Source organism: Megascapheus bottae, chromosome 16 (assembly GCF_031878675.1).
Source record: "Megascapheus bottae isolate mThoBot1 chromosome 16, mThoBot2.hap1, whole genome shotgun sequence".
In the NCBI taxonomy this organism is placed as follows: Eukaryota; Metazoa; Chordata; class Mammalia; order Rodentia; family Geomyidae; genus Megascapheus; species Megascapheus bottae.
Window position 1 is genome coordinate 56,295,190 of NC_143524.1, and position 21,294 is coordinate 56,316,483.

Genomic DNA, 21,294 nt, shown 5'->3' on the forward strand with positions numbered 1-21,294 from the left:
GTCAAACATGAAAAATAAGTCCATATGAAGAGTCTGGGCTTACTGGTTCCTTATACCTGGTAAGTCCTATGTATTTAAAATAAACATTTAATTTTCACAACAAATTTGTGATATACACCCATTATTTCCTGTTCTATGAATTCTGCTTCCTCACTATAACAATGAGAGCTTGTAAGACTGATTTGAGATTTAATTGAACTAATATATCTTAAGTATGAAGAAAATACCTGGATTCTGACGAATGTCATGTAAGTACTTTGCTGCATGCTGCCATCATCGTCAGTCATTCTACTTTTAGTCAAGCTGATTTTTTACAGAGATTAAACAATTTGTCATATCTGGTCTATTTCACTGTGGAGTCATGCCATTATAGTTAATAATAAAAACAGTTCAACTCTTGTCCTAACCATGTCTACAAGCTGAATCTTGCAGGTTTTCTTGTTGTAGGAAATATTTGTCCTCTAATCTTTACAGTAATATACTCAGCTTTTTGATAGAAAAAGTTAAGGTCCAGATCACCAATAATAATCTTGGCACACGGTGAATATACATTTAATATTTAATTAATAAATATATCAGGTGGCTGTAGCATTACAAAGTACATTAACTGATTATTCATTTGACCAATCATTTTTCATCCTGCAAATGGGGAGATCAGAAACATCAAGAGGGAAAACAAGATGATTGGGAGGGAGTGGGGAGAGGAAAATGGGGACAAAAACATGAGAAGGGGTATCAATGTGTGAGAAGTAATGCACCAACTACCTAGTGAATATAACTGTAACCCCTCTATACATTAACCTGACAATAAAATACACACACACACACACCTAGAGATCACAAATTATATATACTATAGCCAATATTAAGAAACATTTCATAAGAATAAATCAATCAGTGTTTCCTAGAAATATTGAAACTGAAATAAGAATTGAGTAAAAACAAGAAAATCTGTAGAGATTTTATTGGCTTAAAGGTATTTCCTGAACTATTGAATCCCAGGGACTAAAATATTGTATTATTGCATATGACCATATAAAATGATGCTTATTGAAATGAACAGAAAGAAATGGAAACAAGAGACTTTCTAAGCATACTGTTTGCTGTTGTTTCTTTTTTCTTTCTTTCCCCCATTAGATTTATTCGCTGTTGTCATTGGTTTTGATTTCTGTACCCTTTGTCTTGTCTATAAATATATCTGATTGTGAGAAGGGAAAGGGAAACAGAAATGGTGAGACAAGGGGTAAAACAATGCAATAGCGATACTCATTAGACATAAACTTTACAAGTTGCTGAGGAAGGGGAGTCTGAGGGGAAGCAGGAAGTGACACTGTTAAGACAAATGTACTTATTACCTTTTGTGTAGGTATAACCACTCTGTACATCATCTTTACAATTTTTTTTTTTAAAAAAGACATAGCCTTAAAAAAAAAAGAAAGAAAGGTCATCCCAGAGCTGGAAATAAATTGAGGACCCAAGAATAATGCCAGGATTAGAATCTTCCTTACTGACCTCAAAACCAAATTCCTTGACTTTCTAAAAGGTTCAGAAAGACAGTTAGAAAATTTGAAAAGAAATCTCTTTAACTTGTCTTCAGCTGGGCTCCAGAGGCTCACCTTTATAATCCTAGCTGCTTAGGAGGCTAAGTTCTGAGGATCATGGTTAAAAGCAAGCTGGATAGAAAAGTCTGTGAGACCATTACCCACCAAACAAGCCAGAAGTAGAAATGAAGCTCAAATGTTGAGAAGGTTGCCTTGAGTGACAAGCTAAGGGATATTGCCCAGGCCTTAAGTTCAAGATCCAGGATAGATAGATAGATAGATAGATAGATAGATAGATAGATAGATCTATTTATGTAGATATAATGATATAATATCTTCAATAGAACATGATAACATTCATCTTTCCATGCTAAGTTTTTACCTTGATATTGTCACAAAGGTGAGATACGAAAAATGCACTCACCCATATACCTGCATGTACAGGTTTAGTGCAACAATATTCACAATGGTTAAAATTTGAAGTCTGTTTAGGCAGTAATCAATAGATGAATAGATAAAGAAAATCTGGAGTCTTGCAGAGCCCTAAAAAGTATGAAAATTTTGTCATTTGCAGCAGAATGAATAGAACACAATGTTAAATAAAATAAGGCAGATGTAAAGACAAATACCTCATGTTCTCTCTCATTTATGGAATTTTTTAAAAGTTTTGTTCTAAAAGTCAAATAAGAATTACTAGAGGATGAGAGAATGGGAATTGTGGATGTGGGTAAAGGTTGGTCAGTGCACACGATGAAAATAATATGAAAATATGGAAATAACTACATTGAATCTCGTGAGTAGTTATAATGAAAACATTAACAATAACAAAAACTAATTCACTTAAAAGAAAGGATAAAGAGTTCATAATGAAGGTTTTTAATCAAACATTGATTGTCTTCATGAACTGAAGGGAATAATAGATGGAAAATAAAATTATAACCTGAAACAATGCAGTGCATTCTGTAGATGGCCCTGGAGACAATATTTATAATGATCAAAGCTACCAGCCCAACTTAGTGATATATTTCACCCCAGATACCAGTGTTATTTTTATCTAGAACAAATTAACATTTTTATATCATTAGAACTAAGAAATTCATGAACTAGTATAAACAAACCAGAATAAAGAATGAGGTGTGAAGCACATTTTACAATTAATCAAGGGAGAAATATTGGCACCTCATTTACATTAAAAAAGAAAAACTGAAAAATTACAAGCACTGGCTATTTAGTCAAATGATACATATTTATGAATTATGAGCTAGGTATAATTTTGATACATTCATCCATTCAGGAAACTTTTATTGAACACCTGTTACATTTCTGACAGTCTGATAGCTCCCAGGAAAAACATACAACTCAAATTAATATCAGCAAAAATACAAACGGTAGGTGGACACTAGTGGCTTACGCCTATAATACTAGCTACTCACAGGGCTGAGATCTGAGAATCGCAGTTTAAAGCCAGCCCACGCACAAAAGACCGTGAGATGCTTATTTCCAATTAACCACCAGAAAACCGGAAGTGGTGCTGTCGCTCAAGTGGTAGAGCACTAGCCTTGAGCTGAATAGCTCAGGGACAGTGCCCAGGCCCAGAGCTCAAGCCCCAGGACCAACCTTCCCCCCACAAAAAAAAAAAAATACAAAGGGCTAGAGTTCTGTAAATCATGTGTATAAAATATAAGAAACTCAGCCTACTAGTTACTTTTCTCAATGAAATTGATTTCGATCCATGGGGGGGAAATGTAGTTATACTAGTAAGTATATAGTCAAAATATTCATGTTTCCAGGGAACCATCAAATACACAGTCATAAGCAAATGAATGAAGTACTTTTGCCTGACACTTTTATTGTGTTTGATTTCAGATCTTTCTCTCAGTAACATCAATGTATACTCATGAATTAAACTGTTTTGATTTTGAAGTTGAAGCATGGCAGTAGCATCTTATTTGTGTGGAAAGCAGTTAAGATCTGAAGCCAGTGGATGAAAATGCTTATTTTGAACTCTGTCCTGAAAGCATTCATTTTGCTTGCAACTGGGCTTGCAGTCAACTGAGTAATGTTTATGCTTTCAGCTGGGTTCATTTGTGCAATTACATTTAGCTGTGGGTCAGAAAGGCAGTGGCGTGGATCTTCACTGAGCATTAGCACATACTTCATGTAAAGAAATTTCCAAGGGCCAGGCACTAGCAACTCACATCTGTAATCAATCCTGGCTACCCAGGCAGCTGTGATTTGCAGATCCAGGTTCAAAGGCAGCCTGGGAAGCCAATCCCTGGACAGATTCCTGTCTCCAATTAGCTGCCAAAAAGCTGGAGGTGGAACTTTGGCTCAAGTTGTAGAGTGCTAGCCTTGAGCTAAAAACCTCAGGGTCAGCACCTAGGCATATACACATACACACACACACATACACACACACACACTGCATATACTCAGTCTCTGTTGAATTCGCCTGTTTTCAGCCTTCATGCCCTGGTGTGTTCTGTGACAATGTTTAAAGACAGTGGAGGGAGGAAGTCTTCACTATCAAGTTCTCTTTCCAACAGTCAGGAGGCCAGGCCAATGCAGTGTGACAATGGAAGGGAGGGATCTGTCCAACTACAAAGAAATGGTCTGTTTTCGGAAGGCTCATTCAGGGAAACCTCCCATACAAACAATGGGCGATACCCCTACTTAGGAAGCACAATCAATCCCAAGCCACAATGACTCCATGTGCCTACATATGGAAAAATGGATGCAAAAGACACCCATGTTCTTAGAGCAGCAGATTGGTCCTTTTCAAAGAAATGAACTCTTTCTTCTTCCTCTATTTGGTTAAAGAACTAGTTTGGTTTATCCTTATCAATATTACTTCTTAGCTGGGAGCCAGTGGCTCAAGCCTGTAACCTTAGCTACTCAGGAGGCTGAGATCTGAGGGTTGTAATTCAAAAGCCAGCCCAGACAGGAAAGTCCATGGGCCTCTGACATTCAATTAACAAGCAAAAAATAAGAGGGTAGAGTTGTGACTTGTGTCATTCAGACAAAGCACCCAGTGAGACCACACTGAAAACTCATACACAGAAAACACGTACTCTTTTCTCCCTTTCTTTTGTGTATTACTGTTACTCTGTTTGCCCAGAAGTTTCAGGCATGATTTCTGTGCAGTAGAGCAAACCATACTAAACAATCCCGCTACCTATAAGATCTCATAATCCCAGGAACTTCCAGTGTGAGAAATTAACATCAACATTGCACCACCATTCTCCTTTACTGCTCACCGATAGCATGGGTTCTTGTGAAGGCACATCTTTTTTTTTCCCTTATAGCCACCAGGTTATTTGAGTGGCATTGCTCTATGTGGCTTACTACAAAGCTCACACTTATAATCTTAACAACTCAATAGACAGTGGAGGATCAAGATTCAAAGCTAGTCCAGGTATAAAAGTCTGTGAGACTCCATCTCCAAGTAATCTGCAAAATGCTAGATTGGAAGCATGTCTCAGGTGGTTGAAGACCAATTTCAAGCAACCCAGACAAGAAACAGTCCCCCAGTACTGCCACAAATAGGCATTTGAGGATAAAGTGTTTCTGAAAATAAGAGCATATCTGTTCATACAACTCAATGGCTCATATGAAAGCATCAGGAAAATTCTAGACTGTTCAAGAAAGAAGCCTGTCATCTGAGCAAAGGGAGATCATCATTAAAATAAATTGTAAAGCACAAGAACTGGCTGATTTAGGCTTAAGAAGAAGTTTCCCAATTTAGCTGTGGGGAGGGGTGGAGAGAGGGAGAGACAGAGACAGAGACAGAGAGACAGAGGGAGAGGAAAGAGAGAAAGAGAGAGGCAACTGATGTCGCATTTCAAGTAAAATTCTTTTGAACAAATGAAATATCTGTGAGACTTTTCTGCCACCAAACACTCGTTTTTACCTTGGAGATTTTCCAGTCTAGACCCTTGTTTGACTCAAGCTCTTTTATGTTCCTGAATCTGAGTTTTATTGTACTTAAATTCCTATATGCAAATCTTAACACTGAAAAATTGTAAGATATGAAACCACCTACCCTCTTTACCAGATTATTATCTGGAATTGAACAAGAAAAATATTCACTGGCATAATCATATTAAGCAATAATATAAAGTATTTCTTTCAAAGCAATCACTGTGGTCGCGTATGTTTGACTTCAGAGAGAATATTTTCTTGTCATAGGTATACTGAAATATGGAATTGATATATGTAGTAGGTATTTTTTAGTGTGTGTAGGCAAAATTTAACCATGAAAAACCAACCTCTCCCATTTTCACATTGCCTAATCAAGTATGTTTCCTCCCAGAATAAGAAAATTGTTCAGTTTTTCTCATTTTGGGGATCAAGTCTATGAATATTTGATTAAAAGGTTTAGAATGAAAATAAGCCCTTTAAAAAAATAGACCTGTACTTTTCTTTTCATTAAAATGTTCTCAAGGATCATTTTTCTTCTTTCAGTCATTCAATAGCTGTATGGTAATGTGCCATTTGAAGGCATCATAGTTTATTAGATTACTTGTTTACTATTGGTACAACATATTGGAGTTAACAGCCTAAATTAGTGAAATTCCATGACCTGGAACCACAGTCTTAAATTAACATCTTCTGCATAGAAGCTAGACCAAGCTAGAAGGAAGTCCCATCTTATTTTTCTTGATGTCTTAACTGACATGACTTGTTAATTTTTCACCTGTATCAGTATTCTTCCTGATATAATTCGGCAATCAAATCTTATCTCTGTCTTTAAAATTTCCACTCTTGTCTCCAGAACCTCAGAGAAGAAAGTGATTCTTTTTTCTAATCTCTATTCCCTATATACACATATTTGGTAACTATCATTTTGAATCACAGTTACATAGCTTTCCTGTATATATTGTGTACTTATATTATGAAACTACTGGAAGTCATGATTTATACAGTATTGTGACATAGGGCTCCTCTGCAAAGAACTATCAGAGGGGTTAGCACATATTTTTGCCTAATATGTATTGCATGAATACATAATTGGGATATAATTCCATTGGATTATGTTTTTTTCCATAGCTGAGGACCAAACTCAGGGCATTGTACTTGCCAGGCAAGTAAGTGCTTTTCCACTGAGCTAAGTCCCCAACACTCATCTTAAGTTATAATAGTCTTCTAAACAAGAAGTCAGTAACTGTAAATCCAAAACGAAGTTGACTACTTACCTTAGATGGTTTATTTACACTTTCAAAGTTTTGCATTTTAGATTGGCAGTAAAATACATGGACTGTTAATATTGCTGAATTATTTTGAGAATCAAATGAAATTGGGTTGTACAAGGAAAACCTTAGTATTAAGGAAGAGATTGAGGGGCTAGGGTATAATTCATAGCACAGAGTTTGCCTCACACATTCAAGGCATTGAAATCAATCTCTATCAAAAAAAGAGGTAGGGAAGAGTGATCAAAATTTTAAAAGTAAACACACTGAATGACTAAAATAATCTCATAAAATAATTTAATGTATCTATATATGCACACACTGGGATATGATAAACTGTATAGAACTCTAGACATTCACCTTTTCAGGTAAAAGAATAAATATAGTAGTGGCTGACAAAGGCTCAATAGTCATATGCACAGATGATCGTTTAAAATAAAAAGTTATAAAGTGAGCTCTATGAAAAGAGACATTCTTTAGTTGTCGTGGTTATTTTTTTCCTTTTGTCTTGTTAGTATTTTTGTACTTGGAAGGATAAAAGAGAACAGAAAAAGTGGAACAAGGATGAACAAATACACCTGCGATACACTCTAGATACTATAAGGAAAATGAACTGGGTATCTTGTGGGTGCAGATGGAAGGGAAAAAGGAGGAGAGAGCAATGGAAGTGGAAACATGGTTTAAAAAGAATTGTACTCATTACTCATGACCTGATTCATGTACTTGTAACCCTCTCTCTATATCAAGTCTTCAATAACAAGAAAAAATTAAAGGGAATACTTTCTTAGCAGTGGAAGAAAAATTCAAAGATTTCTATCCTAAGTATTTATGCATGGTTCCAAATCTCTATCTATTAATATGCCTCTAAATAAGCCATCAATTTACACACAATAATTTCCAGACAGAGAGAAATCTCTATCCTCATTGAAGTCCATCTTGCATCTGTGCAGCTCTAGATATTATGAATGAGTGGTCATGCATTAAAATCCATGCCACGATGGAAGTGGACAAAGAACATGTGTTGTATCTGATTGTTTGCTGGCTCTGAAATGAACTCACAGATAATCACATTAATTTCAGAGTGACTCAATGGCACATTTTATATGATAGGATTATTGGCCACATCAGTAATTTATTGCAAAAATTTTAAAGCCTTAACTAACCCTCATAATAAGGCAATGCTTCATAAAAATTGTCTTGTCCCTTTCTCAGTGTGATGTGGCACTAGCTTCATTTTGGGTTTTATTGTCTGAGAAAACGTGTTGCTTCGGAAGGGTGTCTCGTGATTCATGTCATCGTCACTGGAAATAGCACTATGCTCATTTGTTCCATCCAGCCTTCTTTAGGCAAGCAGCCTAAACAAAAGCATTTTTAAAACACTGAAGCAACAAAAAGCTAATTACTATTGGTTTGTAATGTATTTGCCAGATTTTCACTTTCGTACTCTCTTCCGTATAAAGAAGAGGTACATGTCAGGGTAAACTCAGGGTTGACTTATTAAGAACTAGACTTCTGGCCGGGAATTTGGCCTAGTTGTAGAGTGCTTGCCCAGCTTGCATGAAGACCAGGGTTCGATTCCTTAGTACCACATGCATAGAAAAAAGCCAGAAGTGGTGCTGCGGCTCAACTAGGAGAGCTGTAGCCTTGAGAAAGCCAAAGACAGTGCTCAGGCCCTGAGTTCAGTCCCCATGACTGGCAAAAAGGTTGGAGACGTCCTGCACCCACGACCTGAACGAATGTAACCGTAACCCCTCTAGACATTATCTCGACGATAAAATGCAATTTAAAAATAAAAAAAATTAAAGACTATTATGAACTATTCCACTTGCTGAAGCCCGTGTGTGCAGACACCTAGGACCCAGTCCCTGCACGGTCAGATGTGGTGGAGGCGTCTGGAGATGCTTACCTTCCGTGTGCACCGCGGACACGTACGTCCAGTTGTACCTCTTCACGATATCCACCATGGCTCGGGCCTGCTGGGCGTCGGAGGGCACCACTCTCATGAAGTACTTGAACAGAGTCTTGTCACTCAGGTCCATGCTGGTGGCCGAGTACGCGATCTGAGGTATGTTGAAAAGCTGCAGCAAGTTCTGGACTTGAATGGCCACTGAGCTGGAGCCAGGCCCGATGACCCCGACAATGGGTTTCTTGGAGCGAAAGGAAGAAGAGCCATCCCCACAGCGCACCAAGCCCTCTTCCTCTTCGGCTGAAATGAGGGAATCCCTGATGAACTCGATGCTCTGCTCCAGGGCCACGGCCGAGTGCCAGCACGAATCCCTTATCTCACAGCCCAGCGTGACGTTGGGCAGGAGCGTGGGGTCGCTGTTGATCCGTTCCAGCGTGTGCAGCATGGCCTCCACTCTCTGAATGCCATACTGCTCGCGCACGGCCCCGCACTTCCTCTCGTGGACTTTGTCCACCGTGGGCTGGTGGTGGACGGAGAAGAGAGCCCCGATGATGATATCGCCTGGCATGTGAGCCACCACCCTCCTCTCACTGGACTGGGCGCTCCCTCGGACATCTTTCAACAGCAGGACTGACAGGATCAACAAAAGGACCATTTTAGGAAAGGAAGTCAGGCTGATGAACACAGCATGGTGGGGAAGACCGAGGAAAGTTCAGGTCAGCACAAGCAGATGACGTCTTCCGCTCAGGGGCCAACAACTGCAACGAGCCAGCAATTTAGAGATATCCTCTAAAGGGCCACCATGCCCACAGGTAGCATTTAGTTAGATGTATGCCCACGATCATCATCTTCAAAACCTAAAAAACAGAAAAAAAAGGACATGAATTTGTGACAATGCAAGCACATACATAATGAAGCTCTGATATGAGAATGGTAACAAACACAAAGCATCATCTAGAGTTTGGTCTAGTGGTAGAGTTTTCTAGCTGGCACGAAGCCCTAGGTTCCATTCTTTGGTTACCATATACACAGAAAAAGCTGGAAGTAGTGCTGTGGCTCAAGCTGCACGATGAGCTCCAGCTATGAGATAAGAAAGCTCAAGGACAGTGCCCAGGCTCTGAGTTCAAACTCCAGGATTGGCAAAAAAAAAAAGAAAAAGAAAAAGAAAAAGAAAAAGAATCAGCAGCCTGAGTGCTGGCTCATCCTGTAATCCTAGCTACTCAGGAGGCTGAGATTTGAGGATCAAGGTTCAAACCCAGATCGAGCATGAAAGTCCATGAGACTCTTATCTCCAATTAACCACCAGAAAACTGTAACTGGAGCTGTGGTTCAAGGGGTATGGCAGTAGCCTTGAGCTGAAGAACTCAGGGACAATGCCCAGGCCCACAGTTCAAGCCCATGACAAAAAAAATCAACAACAAAACATTAAAAATTATGTCTGCTTGTGAGCCTGTGTCTTCTTTAGGATTTGATGATGAGATAAGTGCTTTTCTTTTGTTCATCTGGATTACAGTATAGAAACAAACTTGCTGTACAGCAAGCATAAAGTAGAATGAGAGAGAAAGTATATTACCAGCAAAACTATGCTAGGAATAGAAAACTTTAGGAAGTATGAACCTCAAAATTTCCCACACTGAGCCAGGCACTGGTGGCTCATTCCTGTAATCTTAGCTGCTCAGGAGACTGAGAGCTGAAGATCACAGTTCAAAGCCAGCTTCCACAAGAAAGTCCTGGAGACTCTTATCTCCAATTAACCACCAGAATATCAGAAGTGAAGCCATGGTTCAAAGTGATAGAATGCTAGCCTGGAGCAAAAGAGCTCAGAGGCAGTGCCCAGGCCCCAAGTTCAAGCCCCCAAAACAACAACAACAAAAAAAATTCCAACACTGATTACCTCTAGGTGATAAGATTGTTAAATTTTCTTGGGCTTTAATTTTTATATCCTTTTGATTTCTTTCCAGATTTTTAGCAATGAATAGATATTAAGTAATTATAAAAATGATTATCTTTAAAAGTATGTATCTCAGTGATAGAGTTCTTCTCTAGCATGCATAAAACCCCGCAGCATACTCTCGGTGTCTCCAAAAACAAAAATGAAAATCCCTAAATACTCCTCCCCAAAGACAATATAAGGCAAACAGAATCATCTTTCTGGGGATAGATATGTATTATTTCAAATTAACATAGGAAATATAACAAAGACATGAGGATAAATGGATATTTCATTTAAATGAACTATAGGAGAAGGTTGGGATGTTACAGTCTTCTGCTATCAAGAAGTATTAGAGAATGCAATATATATAAATATGTACACACTATGGAATTTTATTTATCCATTCAAAAGAATGATTTATATCATTTGCAAAGATATGGAAAGACCTGGAAAAATACGCTAAGTAAAGTAAGTCAGGCTCAGAGAGACAAGGATTGCATACTTTCCCTTATATGTAGAAGGTAGAATTCATTTATAAGCATATAATAAATGTTAGATGGTATGTCAGTATTTACAAATATAATGGCTGAAGCACAGCAGATTTAAAAGAGAAGTCAAATAGTGTAATTTTTTAGAAAGGCAAAGTCAAAGTTCAACAAAATAAACAACAGGAAGCTGGCATTTGATGGCGATGGGGTGATGTCAAGGTGAGAGTGCTAGATGAATGGAGAGAAGGAGAGACTGCAGTGTCTATCCCACAACAGTAAGAAAAATAATGGAAATGGAGAGTTGGGAAGACAGATGAAAATGTTGAAAATTGTGACATTGATCAAGATACATTATAGTCAAAACTGCAAAGTATCAAAACAATAAAAAGATATTAATAAATACTTTAACTCCGCAGTACCAGTATTTCCTCATCTAATAAGTAGGAATGTGAATACAAAATAAATGGGAGTATGTATAAGGCTGATGTTGTAACAATCCAAGAAAGGTATGCATTGAATTGGGCTCTGTATATTAAATGCAAAATCTTTTTAGGTATTAAATTTCCCTGGGGATCGTTTTGCTACTGGTGAGAAGAGAAAATTCTCTAGCAATCCACTTGGCCCTCCAGAGAGTTTTCAAAGTAATTACAGAGTCCTGTAATAAAATTTACAACAATCAGTTCTACAGCCCTAATCCACAAGAACTTCCACATTGAAAAGGCTTCCAAAAGCAGGGAGGAAAGCACATTTTCAGTAGAGACTTAGCATGGCTATATATCTGTTTCAGATTAAATTCCAGACGAAGAGATTTTACCTCACTTCCTACAACAATTTCTAGCAAAGTTTGTTAAAGAATACTGACAGATTAATGATCTCAGTTACTTAAAGGGATTGTGCAAGAGACTTACTTTACATGTAATCATCTCTCCAACTTAGTTGTTTTAAAATGACTAATTCCTTAAACATCACATTTTAAAAAGAGGTGATGTCCCTACAGGAGTATGTGCAATTATCATGTCTTTTTAAGAATACCATTTTCCCCCATAAGCTTTGCAAAAATTCCAATCTAGATACAAAGAGAACAAAATTTGAGTCTTTATTGACTCCTACCCTCATTTTAGTTTCCTTCTGCTCTTCACTATCACACTACACACAAAAACTTTTAAACTCATCCATAATTGAATGTTCCAGAGTAACAAGGTGGTTGGCAGTATGCAGGAAAAAAAATCATTTTTGTACAACAGTTGACATTTTAAACAAGCAAAAATCAAAGAATAGTGTTCATTTTCTCATTGGGAGGATAGGGAAATATTCTCAAATCTTCCTTTCACTTTTCATCAAGTTGATGTCTAGGAATAATGTTTATCCTTGTGATCATAGGAATTATACTGCAAAGAAATACAAAGCAGAAGAGCAATTCTCCATCCAATCTAGAATTAGAGGACAAACTGAATCATAAAACAGTGCTGTAGTTATGCAAACCCATCAACTATAGGAGAAAGTAACCTTGCGAAGCTGAAATATAAATCCCACATAGTTTATCACATCTGTCTTAAGTAATTCCTATATACCGAAACATCACAGCCCGGCACACACAAACACACACACACACACACACACACACACACACACACACACACTTAATTCATTCATCACGAATTAACTATTATGTAGAAGAGACTAAGCAACTGTATTTTCCTTGACTACTAACCTCGCCCAGAACATCTATTCACTATCTTATCAAATATTTATAGTCTTCCTCTGCTATGACTTTTTCCTGAGAATCAAATAATCAAGAGCATACAAGGTTTTTACACTTGTGTACCTTACCCATATTTAAAGGTATTCCCAAGACATAACACCAGCTGACAGCTAATGAATGCAACAAACAAGGCAAAGAGTGAAGAAATGAAGCTGATTATATGAAGAGGTGGCTAGAATATAAGACTAAGAAGATGTTATATAAAATGATGGTTATATAAAATGATGTTGCAAAGTTAAAAGAGCCAAATCTTGAAGGTTCAGCTAAATTGTTACATAAGTTTCATTGTCAATAGCCACAGAAAGCCTTTGAGAAAATATTAACCAATGACAGGTAAAATTCAATTTTTAGGATTCTTCTGGCTATTCAATATTTTTGATAGTTGGCTGCAAAAATCTGATCAGGAGACTCTTGTAACAATCTCAAAAGGAGAGCTAAGAATGTTTGCTCACATCTGTAATCCCAGAGACTTGAAAGAAAGATATTGGGAAGAACAGAGTTTGAGGCCAGTCTGAGAAAACAGCTTGGACCCCAATCCATCCCAACTAAGAGTGGTGATATGTCATTCACCAGAAAGTGTATAAACAAATATACAGAAAGTGTATATGCAGAAATATATGCAGAAATTGTATAAACAATATCAGCCTCCGGCAGGGTGAAAACTCTCAAGTGTGAGACCCTATCCCAAAATAATTAAAGCAAAATGGGCTGGGGAGGTTGTGGTTGGAGTAATTGAGTCCTATCCCCAAATTAGATGCTGAATAAATTCTGCTGAATGCATAAAAAAATAATTTATTTGTCTTCATTTTCCTTATAACTGTCCTACTGAGGTTCCAGGATGGTATCCTCTTCTCCGCACTGAGTACTGTGCAATGAAATTTCATCCAGCCAATGAATCCAGGAAAGGGAGCAGCTCAGAAAAAGAACTGGTGCTAGAAAACTGATATGGAAGACCCTTGAGTATTTCCTAGAGATTTTCAACATATTAAGGAAAACAATATGATAGAACTAGACAGGACCCAGGAGATGATTTGATCTTAGTGGATTCATGAAGATTAAAAGATTCGTAGCACAATGGTCTAACAGAATTCCATCTCAATTGTAATCATATTAAACAATTTGATATCCTTTCTTGTAAAGTTTCTCAAGCATATAATTTTTATATTCTTATTTTAATGAAATGCTAGAATTAAATCTCATAATGTTTTATTCACAATATAATGTTCTACATATCTTTCTGTTTCTGTTCATTTTAATGAAGAGGATAATGATAACTTTTTTAATTATTTTTAATTATTTTAATTTAAAATATACAGATGGGATTTTAGTTCAGGGAGAGTTGTTTTCTAGCATGTGTGAGCCCCTGGGTTTCACTTCAGCTTCACACACACACACACACACACACACACACACACACACACACAGAATTTACCATGTCCTAGATAACTAGTTTGCTTAGCATTTTATATAAAATTGCACATACTAGGCTTTGAACTTAATTAATATGCTTGCTCAGCTGATGACTTACCACTTGAACCATACCTCCAGCTCAGCTTTTTATCAATTACATTTATGAAGGATTCTTTGCTGTTGAGATGGCCTCAAACCATTTCAGATCTCTGTCTCCTGGATAATGATGATTAGCATGGTGAGGACCAATATTCAGTTTCATAAAATACAATTTAATTGTCATATAAGTTATGTGATAAATAATGTATGTCCATTTTCCACATGATGGATTTGAGGATGGAGAGACAGAGTGATTTGGAAATGATTCTCACTTAAGTAAATAGCAAAGCCAAGACTCACATTCATTCCTTTGTAGCACTTGAAGAGCTTTTAACTACATGACTGGATCAAAAGTAATTTAATACTAGCTTCTGATGATTTGTCTTAATGTCATAAACAATGCTGTGCTTTACTTGGTTTGAATCTTTTTCTAACACAATTATCTAACCATGTTGTTTCTTGCATAAAAATGACTTTCCATCTTAAAGTTTATCAGTTTAAATTTACAAGTTATGATTAATTTTGTTAAAACCTTTGCCATTACTCTAGACTCTAGCACCATCAAATGATCTTCCCTCGAGGCCCGCTCTCTAGAGCCGTATACACCCATGAGTGAGGCTATTTCTTCATAATCATTTCACCATGAGTTTTACTCATTTTTAAGCAGAAGTATGGGAAAGGAAGAAAGAGAATATTATAACATTTATTGTTACTATACAGAACTTTGTTCTATTGTTGATCTCATTTTCACCTTTAAGGGATCATTGCTATGTATTTCTGATTAGCCTTATTCTGTATATAAAGAGAAAAGTGTTTCAAAAATAAGATGTTGGGTTTTATTAAATTACAGTTCTTAGCTGGTTGAAAGAAATAACAGGCTCATATTATGAACAATATAGTAACATGAGTTCATATAATGGTCAAAATGGCATAAATGTATATTCCAACACTATAGAACTTCAAGGTTCTGGTTTTGGAAGCGCTAGTGTGCTTTGTTCAATGTGTATATTTTTGTATCTGTGACATCATATCACTAATCACTATCACCAACTTCACAAACAGTAGACATATATTTAATATGCAAAAATGATTTTCCTTAATGGCTCATGCAGTCTCATATCCTAAAACTACACTGTGATCAGATTCACAGTTCACATTGCCTTTTATTTCCAACAGTCTTCTCAAACACTGGCCCTCTTTCTGGCGCAGATGTCTCTTATATAACTTAATCCTCACACAAGCAAATCACATAGCTCAGGACATGAACACTAGCATAAATCCTTCTTCCTGGGCAATACCCTTATCACACACAGTTAAGGGTGTCAATATCTCACATGTCATGGATGCTTTCATAAAACAAGTGCATCCATAGATAAGAGGCACACAGAGGTAAAATGATGCTGAGACCCTTAGAATGTCACAAGAGCTTGACTGCCATCACTATCTGAAATACATATCTGTGATCATATAAACAAAAATAGATGTTATTTCTTTTTAGCCCAGAACACAAGAGGCCATATTTTAACTGAACCTCTCCAACCTCCCCACTCAAAAGCTATAAATGGTATTGTACAACAATGAAATCTGCGATTTTATGCATTAGCAAAAAAGTGCTTGCAGTAGAATAAAGCTCAGTAAATCACTGTAAATCATTTAAACAAGTAGCTTAGTAGTTCACAAAGGCCTGGAACAGCTTCCTGCAGCAAAGCAATAAAAATAATGCAAACCACCATTTTTAACTAGTCTCAATTTAATTATCAAACAGGGATTTGAGAGTCCTATTCATTTTGTAGCTTTCAGCTGCTCTCTTAATGTTTAGTCTAGCTCTAAAGACTGTAGAGCATTAGTGATTCCACTTAGATTATCTGTCATCAAGTGCTTGAAAGTATACATTTGTATTTTTATAACTTGATCTCTATTTAACTATTACTAGCTACCCTTTATTTAGTTTATACTGAAATGGTAAAGCATTGTCTAACATGAACTGCAGAAACTACTCTGTAAGGTAGGCTCAATTGCTTATATTTCTACATCTAGAAATTGAGACCTAGATGCAAAGTCTCTTCTAAAGTTCTCACATGTATAAATGATGAATTCAAGATATGAACTTAACTACACCTAACCCAGGACTTTACACTTATGTTTCTGAAGGACCCAAGGATTTAGTTATTGAATCATTACTTATTATTTGCAAAACTTATAAAAATGATGCTTTCCCTTAAATTTTTGTATTCCCATCAACTACAGTCTGAAAGCACACAAACCCAGTATAAAAGTGTAACTTTGTTTTCTGACATCAGGCCATCTGGTAGGGTTTCTCAAACTTAGCACTGTTTACTTTTCATTCTGCAGGCTTGTTGTCCTGTTCATGTACAGTATTTAGCTGTAGCCTTTGTCTTTGCTGAGTGGATCAAGTCACCAAACACAACACTGAATAATCAAACACCTCCCCAGATATTGGTAATGTCTTCGGCAGGTCAAAGTCACTTGCTGTTGAAAACCTTGATTCACACAAAAGTTGTCCTAGCAGGGTAAACAAAAGCATTAGAGTAGAACTAAGAGCAATTCATCTGAAGACATTAGTTCTAAAATCTAAAATCTAAAATCTTCAAATACTAAAGATGTTATATTGAAATAGTTTGTATGTATTAACTTGGCTACTGACTTCTTTACTAATTCATTTCCAAAGATGTCATGTCATTTTGTGAGCCCCCCCCAAACTGTGAAATATCAAGGATAATATTAACTGCCATTAACTATCTACAAAGAAGAAACTGTGAGAACAGCCTATGTACTTCTAATGTCAAAGGTGGGTTTCAATATGAAACATGAAATTCATAAATTAAAAAGGGTATAATAATTTATACATATTACTTTGATCATTTGTTGATTTATTTTACTAATCAGTGAATAGCTTTTCTTTTAAAATGTTATTTTAAGGAGTTATACAAAGGAGTTGCCATTCAAGAGAGTATTGTACTGAATACAATAAATCTTAATCAGTGCTACTCTTATTTTTCTGTCTTTGAAGAATTTTGTTGTTACATTATGGCCTATTAAGACAGACTGACTCTAAAATATTTTCTCTATTACAAAATAAAATTAATGTAAGTATATTGCAGCATTCTAGTATTCACTAGGGATAAGGCAGTTATAGGCATTTCATTTTACTAAAAATACACATGCTTAACATTTTAAATCAATAACCTATAAAAACTTTGGGGAAAGAAGAAAAGCCATGAAAGAATTATTTTATATCTGGTATCTTTACAATTCCAACAGAATCACAATGACATAAAACATACACGTTGTGTGTCTGTTTTTCCTTCAAATTTCACAAATGATTTGACTAGAACAGGAAGTCATTGAGCAAAATTATCATTTAGATTTGCATGCTATATTTTTTAAGTATTCTTGGATGTATGAGAAAAGGAAAGGTTTGCACACTCCCTTGTGGAGAAAAAGAATGCTGCTGACTCAAAATGAGTATAGTTCAAAAGAATCAAGATCTTCTATGTTGGGGTAGGGGGATAAGTTAATACCATAGATAAAATTAAGAGTTATGAAATCTTTCTAGATTTCATGACATGCTCAGTATTATTATAAATACTGGGGTACTGGGAAAGTCATTTAATCCTTTATTTATCTTATTGTCTGGGTAATGTATAGAGGGATTAGTTACATTTATCAGGTATTGGTTGCATTACTTCTCACACACTGATACCACTTCTCATGTTTTTGTCTCATCCCCACACCCTCTTAATCTCATTCTTTATTGTAAAGTTCACAGAATAGAAGTTTAATATAATCCATAGGGTTGTTGATTGTATCAAATATAATAATATAGGAGCCAAGACCATTTTACATAGAAAAATCTGAATATAATTAATAATCATGAGTAATATTTATATTTCACTTCAGGTCAGTGGTTACTTAGACTGATACAAATAAGACATCAAACCCACTCAGTGACACCAATATTATTTTAGTAAAATTATTTTAAAATAAAGGATGTGAGCACATCAGCCATGACTCACGCCTGTAATCCTAACTACTCAGGAGGCTGAGATCTGAAGACCACAGCTCAAAGACATCCCAGGTAGGAAAATCCATCAGAATCGCATCTCCAATTAATCACCAGAAAACTGGAGGTGGGTCTGTGTGCTCAAATGGTAGAGCAATAGCCTTGAACAAAAGAGTTCAAGAATAGTGCCCAGGCCCAAAGTTCAAGCCCAAGAAGTGGGAGGAAGAAAGTAGAATATCGTTATTTAAGTACCTTCCTAAGTTCATTATGCTGGCCAGTTACAACGCTGAGATTCTCACTCACACTCCTGGGCCAGAACTTGCAATTCAAAGCTCTTATCTCCCTGGAAATCATGAAGAAATGTTTATGATGTGTAGCTGTGCCAAAATGAAAGTAACTTAGTATTATGGAAACAAAATATGTTCAAATTCCAAACAAATCATTTGTGTATTTGTGTGTGTGTGTGTGCACATGCACTTTTTTTGACCAATTTCCTTTTCTTTACATTTGTCATAAAGGATTAAATAACATATCTACATTTTACATTGTGCTCCATGTGACCAATACAGAGCCAGGATTCCTTTACACTTGTATATTTGGTGATTATCCCTTCCAACCAAAGGGACCAAATCCCCGCAAGAGTAGGACTGCTAAAATATTTTACCTCCTCTGAATGAAGTTAAAGAAATGAAAACAAGTCTATGACATAACATATGGTAAAATAAGTTTAAACAACTGACACAAAAGCCTATCAAGAAGATACCCGATTAACAAACAGTTGAAGATTCAAAATTTATCTTGTTCTTAGATTAGACAAATACAAAAAAAATATTTCTTAGAATTCTCTTGCCTTATTTGACTTCCAAATCTCCATTCACTGGCTAAAAATGACAAAATAATGATTGTAGATAACATTGAAATTCTCTGAATCTTTTGACCATATTAACACTTCACAGGAGGTCAAATGGTTTCCAAGCACTAACCACGTGCCAGGCAGGAGTTGTAATATACTCTGCCCAGTCACAAGTTGTAAGTGTCCATTCATTGTTCAAAGGAGATTCAACATGGCATTCCATACATGCACATGGAGTGATGTAACCTGATTTATTTGTCACTTTCCCAATCTTCCCTAGCACCTATTATTCATCAGCTTTCAGTGAGTCTGATTTCACATTCTTTATTCATAGACACAATGTATTTTGATATTGTTCATTCTCTAACTTATGTGCAACCTTATCTCTGAATATAAACATTAATGCAAATAATGCATGGTTCCTGAAAGAGAAATACTCCTCCTTTATTGTAGTGCATCTTTATGACAACCAAATTACCAACAAACCAACTTAGCTTTAGCATCTTTCACACATATTCACATATATCAACATGCAGTCTTAGTTACTTTATGAAGTTGGTTCACATTTGTGTCTTGAGCAATGCAGCTAGAAACTATACACACACACATACACACACATAATATAAGAAAAATAAACATCAAGAATGCATATTTAGACATTTCTTCTTCATCCTTCGTGAGGGTAAAAAATCCTTGGATAGGAATACACATGAGTCTACAAATTTTTAACTTATTTCAACTTATAATCTTCCTTATACTGAAATATGTTTTAAATTTTCATGTCTAAAATATTCTGACCATCCTATAAAATACAATATATTAATATATCTATAGAATATTTAATCACCTTTGTAAAAAAAGGAAAGAAAAGAATAACTAAAACTCTTTAGTAAAAACAATTAAACATTCTGAGTTCTTTTGCCAGTCCTGGGGCTTGAACTCAGGGCCTGGGCACTGTTCTTGGATATTCTCAAGGATAGCACTCTACCACTTGAGCCACAGCACCACTTTTAGCTTTTCTCTGTATGTGGTGCTGAGGAATCGAACCCAGGAATTTGTGCATTCTAGTTGAGCACTCTACCACTAGGCCACAATTATGGTCCCCAAAATTAAACATTCTTAGTGAGAAAATGAGGTAATAATATCAGTCAGGGGAAAATGGAAAATGATATGTACTAACTGAAATATTGCCAAAACCTGGATAGTCTCTATTGTGGTTATAGTACTTATTGGTGAATTTTTCAGTTTCTGACTGGGTATATATCACCATTTTCATAACATGTATCACAAACAGATGAAAGAGGCTTGTACCTGCCTCTGCAAGTAAAGTGAACAACTGTTTAATACTCAGACTATTTCATTGCACCCCTCTCCCCTGTATAATCTCAATATGTTCTTTCATAAATGAACACTGAGTGTTGGGTTTCCTTTCAAGCATACAAACCACCACCAAAATATTACTATGTGACAGTGGAAAAAGAATACTCTAGTGAATAAAATTAAAATATGTACACTGTATATTTTTCATGCAGAGGGGAATAGGGAAAGATTTCTTCTCAAAAGAAGAGGGGAGTGGATAGAAAGTTTCCAATGCAAATATCCTCTCATGAAACTTTGGAGTATCTATCCAGAGTGCTGAAAAGGTATCCTAAGAAGATACAGGATATGGTGGCACTTATGGTAACTAACATGATGAGTTTGGGAAGCAACATTTCCTATTGATAAGCCAATGATCCTTTAAAATGGAAGCTGGCACCCCTCAGGACAGAAATAGCCACAACTAATCCTTAAATATGTAATTCCATGGACCTAACAATTTAAAGAACATTCCTTGCACCCCATGAAGAGAGTAACACAAAGCATGTCTGACAAAAGACAGCACACCCAAGCACTTGAACATTCTCCACAGGGGTAATGCTTTGAACAACAAACTTATAGTTTAACAAAACAAATACCAGGAGTCTGAGATGTGTGTTGTGTGTGGGAGGCTGGCATTAAAAGGTGAACGCAGAAGAATGGGGAGAGAAGAATGGTGGCCAGACAGCATCACTAAACTCATATGTGAAAATGGTACTGGGTAATCGAAGGG

At 36.3% G+C, this 21,294-nt stretch overlaps 1 protein-coding gene across 1 annotated transcript in view; it reads right to left on the reverse strand.

The window, feature by feature from the left end:
* Grm5 (glutamate metabotropic receptor 5) overlaps window positions 1-21,294 on the reverse strand; it is a 470,415-nt gene that overhangs the window by 445,411 nt on the left and 3,710 nt on the right. Inside the window, exon 2 of the mRNA XM_090348591.1 lies at window positions 8,637-9,493. Within this exon, the coding sequence (XP_090204717.1) occupies window positions 8,637-9,291 (655 nt within the window). The 5' untranslated portion in view covers window positions 9,292-9,493. The remainder of the gene's footprint in view (window positions 1-8,636; window positions 9,494-21,294) is intronic.